This window comes from Mandrillus leucophaeus, unplaced genomic scaffold, assembly GCF_000951045.1.
Source record: "Mandrillus leucophaeus isolate KB7577 unplaced genomic scaffold, Mleu.le_1.0 Scaffold96, whole genome shotgun sequence".
NCBI lineage: Eukaryota > Metazoa > Chordata > Mammalia > Primates > Cercopithecidae > Mandrillus > Mandrillus leucophaeus.
In genome coordinates, this window is record NW_012110474.1 from 4,655,909 (window position 1) to 4,664,313 (window position 8,405).

General features: G+C 40.2%; 1 protein-coding gene across 4 annotated transcripts in view; it reads left to right on the forward strand.

Annotated features, from left to right (window-relative positions):
• The window catches only part of CDK19 (cyclin-dependent kinase 19), a 237,785-nt gene extending 232,289 nt beyond the window's left edge, over window positions 1-5,496 (forward strand). For all 4 annotated transcript variants that reach the window (XM_011970639.1, XM_011970637.1, XM_011970635.1 and 1 more), the window contains one exon: window positions 801-5,496. In XM_011970639.1, the coding sequence (XP_011826029.1) occupies window positions 801-932 (132 nt within the window). In that variant the 3' untranslated portion in view covers window positions 933-5,496. The remainder of the gene's footprint in view (window positions 1-800) is intronic.
• The last annotated feature ends 2,909 nt before the right edge of the window (window positions 5,497-8,405 follow it).

The window sequence follows — 8,405 nt, forward strand, 5'->3', positions numbered from 1 at the left end:
AGGTTCTCTGGTCCTCAGGTGTGGGGGGCCAGGGAAGTCTCGCTGGCGCTCTCGGGTGAGGTTCTCCGGTCCACGAATGTGGGGGCCGAAGAAGTCACGCTGGCTCCTGCCGGCGGCGGACTTTTATGCATTGGTACTGGAAGGAGGGGGCAGTGGGCGGGATAAGGGCGTGATAGGGGCGTCTCCATAGGCGTGGCCGGGTAAGTTTCAATCTCTTCGGATTGACGTCACCTGGCACGTGCTCGGTTGATCTGCATCTTCCCGGGCACGGGCTGCATTTTCCTGCGCACGGGAAAGTTGGTGAGGAAGAACCCGGAAGCAACATGGATTGTGCCTTCTTGTTCACCTTTCTCCATCTTGTCCTTTCTCCCTCACCCAAACAGTTTATAATGGGAAAAATAATAGCATGTCAGTATACATTATGAATACTGTTGATTTCAGTATGCCAAATTGATTATTCTTGTTTGCACATCTCAGTTATTAACTAACACCCCAGAATTGGAATAAAGAGAAATGGGTCTGCTGAAGTTTCCCCTCTTCCTTTCTTTCCAGTGTAGCTTATCTCCCACAGAAATCCAGCCAAACTTCATGCCTGCTAGAATGTGTGGTTACAGTGGTGGCAGACTGTCATTTCAAATAACCAAAATGTGTTAACAGCTTAAGTTAGCTGTCAAGCTATGTGGGTTTGAACCAGGAGCCTAATGATGAAAACGGCTTATATCTCTATCCTACTGTGATTAGCATCTTGAGTTATTCTCTTCCTCCATTAGTAATTCCCTTTTCCTGTTTCCTTCTCCTAGCACTCCAGTTCTCGCCTGAATTACCAAAGCAACGTTCAGGGATCCTCTCAGTCCCAGAGCACACTTGGCTACTCTTCCTCGTCTCAGCAGAGCTCACAGTACCACCCATCTCACCAAGCCCACCGGTACTGACAAGCTCCCCTTGGGCCAGGCCAGCCCAGCCCAGAGCACAGACTCCAGCAATATGTCTGCATTAAAAAGAACCAAAAAGATGCAAACTATGATGCCATTTAAAACTCACACACGTGGGAGGAAAACCTTATATACTGAGCATTTTGCAGGACTGATATCTCTTCTTTATTGACTTAAAGAAGATTCTTGTGAAGTTTCCCCAGCACCCCTTCCCTGCATGTGTTCCATTGTGACTTCTCTGATAAAGCGTCTGATCTAATCCCAGCACTTCTGTAACCTTCAGCATTTTTTTGAAGGATTTCCTGGTGCACCTTTCTCATGCTGTAGCAATCACTATGGTTTGTCTTTTCAAAGCTCTTTTAATAGGATTTTAATGTTTTAGAAACAGGATTCCAGTGGTGTATAGTTTTATACTTCATGAACTGATTTAGCAACACAGGTAAAAATGCACCTTTTAAAGCACTACGTTTTCACAGACAATAACTGTTCTGCTCATGGAAGTCTTAAACAGAAACCGTTACTGTCCCAAAGTACTTTACTATTACGTTCTTATTTATCTAGTTTCAGGGAAGGTCTAATAAAAAGACAAGTGGTGGGACAGAGGAAACCTACAACCAAAAACTGCCTAGATCTTTGCAGTTACTATGCTTTATGCTATGAAGAACTGAAGTATGTGGTAATTTTTATATAATCATTCATATGGAACTTAGTTCCCAGCATCATCTTATTCTGAATAGCATTCAGTAATTGAGAATTATAATTTTAACCTTCATGTAGCTAAGTCTACCTTAAAAAGGGTTTCAAGAGCTTTGATGAAATACAGTCTCGATGGCCCACACCAAAACGCTGAAGAGAGTATCAACTGCACTAGGATTTCTTTAAGGAGTAATTTTGATCAAAAGACGTGTTACTTCCCTTTGAAGGAAAAGTTTTTATTGTGTGTTGTACATAAAGTCGGCTTCTTTAAAGAACCATTGGTTTCTTCACATCTGGGTCTGCGTGAGCAACTTTCTTACTTATTATAATCAAGGGTACTCAAGTAGAAGCCTGCAAATTAATCTGCTTTTAAAATAAAGAGCAGTGTTCTCCATTCGTATTTGCATTAGACATAGAGTGACTATTTTTAAAGCATGTTAAAAATTTAGGTTTTATTCATGTTTAAAGTATGTATTATGTATGCATAATTTTGCTGTTGTTACTGAAACTTAATTCTATCAAGAATCTTTTCATTGCACTGAATGATTTCTTTTGCCCCTAGGAGAAAACGTAATAATTGTGCCTAAAAACTATGGGCAGATAGTATAAGACTCTCTACTAGACAACGTGAATTTTTTGCATTTCCATTTTCTATGAATTAGTGGCTGAGTTCTTTCTTAGCTGCTTTAAGGAGCCCCTCACTCCCCAGAGTCAAAAGGAAATGTAAAGACTTAGAGCTCCCATTGTAATGTCAGGGGCAAGAAATTTGTGTTCTTCTGAATGCCACTAGCAGCACCAGCCTTGTTTTAAATGTTTTCTTGAGCTAGAAGAAATAGCTGATTATTGTATATGCAAATTATATGCATTTTTAAAAACTATTCTTTGTGAACTTATCTACCTGGTTATGATACTCTGGGTCCATACACAAGTAAAATAAGATTAGACAGAAGCCAGTATACATTTTGCACTATTGATGTGATACTGTAGCCAGCCAGGACCTTACTGATCTCAGCATAATAATGCTCACTAATAATAATGAAGTCTGCATAGTGACACTCATCAAGACTGAAGGTGAAGCAGGTTACGTGCTCCATTGGAAGGAGTTTCTGACAGTCTCCTGCTGTTTTACCCCTTCCATTTTTTAAAATAAGAAATTAGCAGCCCTCTGCATAATGTAGCTGCCTATATGCAGTTTTATCGTGTGCCCTAAAACCTCACTGTCCAGAGCTGTTGGTCATCAGATGCTCACTGCACCCTCACTGTGTGCCCGGTGCCCTGCTGGGTGGAGAACACAGAGGACAGGGCATACTTCTGTCCTTAAGGAGCTTGTGATCTGTTCTGTGACAGTAAGCCCTCCTGGGATGTCTGTGCCATGTGATTGACTAAGTGAAACTGTCTTATAATATGAAGGTCTTTTTTGTTTACTTCTAAACCCACTTGGGTAGTTACTATCCCCAAATCTGTTCTGTAAATAATATTATGGAAGGGTTTCTATGTCAGTCTACCTTAGAGAAAGCCAGTGATTAAATATCACAAAAGGCATCGATGTATCTTTGAAATGTTCACATCAGCCTTTTAACAACAATTGAGTGGTCCTTGTAGGCAGAACATACTCTCCTAAGTGGTTGTAGGAAATTGCAAGGAAAATAGAAGCTCTGTTCCTGCTCTCAAGGGAGATTACCTTTAATAAAAGAAGACAAACCCAAATAGATATGTAAACCAAAATACTATGCCCCTTAATACTTTATAAGCAGCATTGTTATAGTTCTTATGCTTATACATTCGCAGAACTACCCTGCTTTCCTTGTGTATAATGACTTTTACTGGCAGAACTGAAATATAAACTGTAAGGGGATTTCGTCAGTTGCTCCCAGTATACAATATCCTCCAGGACATAGCCAGAAATCTCCATTCCACACATGGCTGGGTTCCTATCCCTGCACTGGTACTGGCTCTTTTCTCCTCTTTCCTTGCCTCAGGGTTAGTGCTACCCACTGATTCCCTTTACCCTTAGGAATAATTTTGGATCATTTTCTTTCTCTTTAAAGGGGAACAAAGCCTTTTTTTTTTTGAAACGGAGTGTCACTCTGTCACCCAGGCTGGAGTGCAGTGGTGTGATCTTGGCTCACTCCAACCTCTGCCTTCCAGGTTCAAGTGATTCTCCTGCCTTAGTCTCCCGAGTAGCTGGGACTACAGGCATGCACCAACACGTCTGACTAATTTTTGTATTTTTAGTAGAGACAGGGTTTCACCCTCTTGGTCAGGCTCGTCTTGAACTCCTGGCCTCAGGTGATCCACCTGCCTCGGCCTCCCAAAGTGCTGGGATTACAGGCGTGAGCCACTGCGCCCGGCTGGGAACAAAGCCTTTTTAACACATGTAAGGGCCCTCAAACCGTGGGACCTCTAAGAAGACCTGTGAAGCTTTTTGAGGGCAAACTTTACCTTTGTGGTCCCCAAATGACTGCATTTCTCTTTGAAATTTATTAGATACTGTTATGTCCCCCAAGGGTACAGGAGGGGCATCCCTCAGCCTATGGGAACACCCAAAATAGGAGGGGTTATTGACGGGATGGAATGAATCCAAGTGAAGGCTTTCTGCTCTCCACGTTACAAACCAGTTTCAGAGTTAGCTTTCTGGGGAGGTGTGTGTTTGTGAAAGGAATTCAAGTGTTGCAGGACAGAGGAGCTCAAGATAAGGTAGCTTTGGCAGCAGGGCAGGCTGAAACAATCCTTGTGATGAAGTAGATCATGCAATGACATACAAAGACCAAGGATTTATGTATATTTTTGTATCTGTGTGGTTTTGAAACTTTAGTACTTAGAATTTTGGCCTTCTGCACTACTCTTTTGCTCTTATGAACATAATGGACTCTTAAGAATGGAAAGGGATGACATTTACCTATGTGTGCTGCCTCATTCCTGGTAAAGCAACTGCTACTTGTTCTCTGTGCCTCTAAAATGATGCTGTTTTCTCTGCTAAAGGTAAAAGAAAAGAAAAAAATAGTTGGAGAATAAGACATGCAACTTGATGTGCTTTTGAGTAAATGTATGCAGCAGGAACTATACAATGAAGGAATAACTAGATGGAAATTACAAATCCAAAACTCTGTGGTGGTAGAGAAAGGCAGTGAAATGGCAGTTAGACCAACAGAGGCTTGAAGGATTCAAGTACAAGTAATATTTTATATAAAACATAGCAGTTTAGGTCCCCATAATCCTCAAGGATAGTCACAAATATCTTATAACAAAGTTCATTGTTTTAGGATTTTTTAAAAATGTGTTGTACCTAAGGCCATACTTACTCTTCTATGCTATCACTGCAAAGGGGTGATATGTATGTATTATATGAAAAAAAAAAAAAAACAACCCTTAATGCACTGTTATCTCCTAAATATTTAGTAAATTAATACTATTTAATTTTTTTAAAGATTTGTCTGTGTAGACACTAAAAGTATTACACAAAATCTGGACTGAAGGTGTCCTTTTTAACAACAATTTAAAGTACTTTTTATATATGTTATGTAGTATATCCTTTCTAAACTGCCTAGTTTGTATATTCCTATAATTCCTATTTGTGAAGTGTACCTGTTCTTGTCTCTTTTTTCAGTCATTTTCTGCACGCATCCCCCTTTATATGATTATAGAGATGACTGTAGCTTTTCGTGCTCCACTGCGAGGTTTGTGCTTAGAGCCGTTGCGCCCCAACAAGGCCTGCTCCATGGGGTGCAGGACGAGCTACTGCTTTGGAGCGAGGGTTTCCTGCTTTTGAGTTGACCTGACTTCCTTTTTGAAATGACTGTTAAAACTAAAATAAATTACATTGCATTTATTTTATATTCTTGGTTGAAATAAAATTTAATTGACTTTGCTTCCGTGTGGATTTTTTAAATGTAAAAAACTCTTATAATAAGGTTTAGTGGCTGGGTGCAGTGGCTTATGCCTGTAATCCCAGCACTTTGGGAGGCTAAGGAGGAAGGGTTGCCTCAGGCCAGGAGTTTGAGACCTGACTGGGCAACATAGTGAGACCCCATCTAGTGTTAAAATTTTATCTGTGTGCCTAGAAGCTTTTATCATTACACTTGTCCTGCAGAGATACGAAGTCCTTCTGTGAGTTCCAGTATGTTATTTTGTTCAGGATGCTATGATGTCATAATACTGCAAAGCAAGCAAGGCTTACAGATACCTCGTAAGTAAAATTGCAGGTTTTTTACATCTTCAGGAGAAACATCTTTTTCAAAAAAAGTAAATTAGAATTACTTTTAGAAAAAGACTAATAAGCATTTGTGGCTGGGGTTGGATGGGGAGTTTTTGTTTTATAAGAGCACTCTGGTACCTGGCTGCTCCTTCTGTAATTGGTTTGATGAGTCTTCTATGGTTGTTGCTCCACTCTCCAAAGGCGTCACAGAGTGAATTGAACAATGTTTAAGTGGCATAAATACAGAGCTTTCATTTCTATTTAAAATAATCACATCCCACTTGGCTGCTTCTCTTTTTGGCACGAATTTTATACTCAGGGCTGTGCTATTTGTAGGATAGATCTTCTCCTGGAAAACTGTTCTTTGGCCTCAGCTGCCTTTCTCACCAGCCGTCTGGGTAAGAGAAAGCAGACGACTAGACAAACCCTTTACCACTCCTGGGAGAACTGGAAAGGTCATATCCATCACCTTAGCAGACTGTACATTCTTGTCGATAGGGCCTGAGTTTTATTCCCCTTCCCCAGCAGCTGTCAAGATACCCAACACAGAGCAGATGCTTAATATGGTAAGTCATAGCATCACTTGTACACTTGCATAGAATTCCTGGGTCATATAATATTTGTATATGGATAAGGATGAACATAATTTTGTTCTGTGAACAATAAAAATACTAGAAACAGGTGTCACTTTTTTTTTTCTTTTGAATAGACGGGGTCTGTATTGTCCAGGCTGAAGTGCAGTGGCTATTCACAGATGTGATCATAACACTCTGTGGCCTCAAACTCCTGGCCTCGCTGGATCCTCCTTCCTCAGCCTCTCAGGCGCAGGCCACTATGCCTGGCCTGCTTACTTTTTTTTTCCTTTTTTTTTTTTTTTTTTTTTTTTGAGATAGAGTCTCACTCTGTGGCCTAGGCTGGAGTGCAGTGGTACAATCTTGGTTCACTGCAACCTCTGCCTCCTGGGTTCAAGCAATTCTCCTGCCTCAGCCTCCCAAGTAGCTGGGACTACAGGCATGCACCACCAAGCCCGGCTAATTTTTTGTATTTTAGTAGAGACAGGGTTTCACCACGTTGCCCCCAGGGTGGTCTCCAACTCCTGAGCTCAGGCAATCTGCCCACCTCGGCCTCTCAAAGTGCTAGGATTACACGTCTGAGCCACTGCACTCAGCCAGAAGCCATCTTTCTTTTGGCTACCTAAAGGTAAGCATTTTAAAGCCTTGCATAGCATCATTTTATCTAGTAGGCAATAGGAAACCAGCTTGGACAAGCAACATACAAACCTAAAAGGAAATTTCATTTCTCTAAATGAGAGAATATAGTATTGGGGAAAAAAATGAAAATGTTGACTTAAAACATCAAAATGTATCTCTTCAGCACATTCTTTGCGGCATACGTTTTTTCAAAAAGTGCTGCTGTGTCTTTATTGAAAAATCAATTGACTGTATGTGTTTGAATCTATTTGCGGACTTCTTATTCGGTTCCATTTAACTGTTGTCCATTCTAAGCCACTATTATTATTATTATTATTGAGACAAGTTCTTACTCTGTTGCCCAGGCTGGAGTGCAGTGGTGTGATCACAGCTCACTGCAGCCTCAACTTCCCAGGCTCAAGTGATCCTCTCACCTCAGCCTCCCAAGTAGCTGGGACTACAGGCATATGCCACCACACCCAGCTAATTTTATTTTATTTTTTTTGTAGAGATGAAGTCTTGCCATGTTGCTCAGCCTGATGTGAAACTCCTGGGCTCAAGTGAACCTTCTGCCTGGGCCTCCCAAAGTGCTGGGATTACAACCATGAACTACCACGTCTGGCCTCACTATTTTAAGTATTGGAATTTTAAAATAAGTCTTAAAACAAGGTAGGGTAAGCCTTACAACTTTGTTTTTCTTTGCAGGACTATTTTGGTTACTCTAGATTCTACACATTTCCATATACATTTTAAAATCAGCTTGTCAGTTTCTATAAATAAAACCTGCTATGTTTTGATTGGAATTTCCTTGAATCTATAAATCAACTTGGAGAAAACTGGTATCTTAATAATATAGAGTTTCGTGGTCTATGAACATGATGTATCTCTCTATTGAGTTAGGTCTTCTTCGATGTTTCTCAGCAATGTTTTGCAAATTCCAGTGTAGAGGTCTGCAGATCTTTTGTTAAATTTATTCCTAGATATCAATGCTACTAGAAATGGTACTTTTAAAATTTCATTTTCTATTTATTTGTTGCCAGTAAGTAGAAATGCAATCATTTTTTGCATTTTGCCTTTATAGCCTGCAACCTTGCTAAATTCACTGTTCTAGAAGTGTTTATATGTGTGTGAGGAAGGATTCCTTTAGTTTTCTACATACACAAACATGTCGTCTGTGAATAAAGACACTTGTACTTCTCCCTTTCCAATCTGTATAACTTTTATTTTATTATTATTATTATTATCATTATTTGCCTAAATGCATGGACTAGTACTCCTAATACAGTATCAAAAGAATTGGTGTGAGTGAATACCTTGTAATGTTCTGAATATTGGAGGGAAAGTGTTTCATATTTCACCATTAGGTATGATGTTAGATAAAAGTTTTTTGGC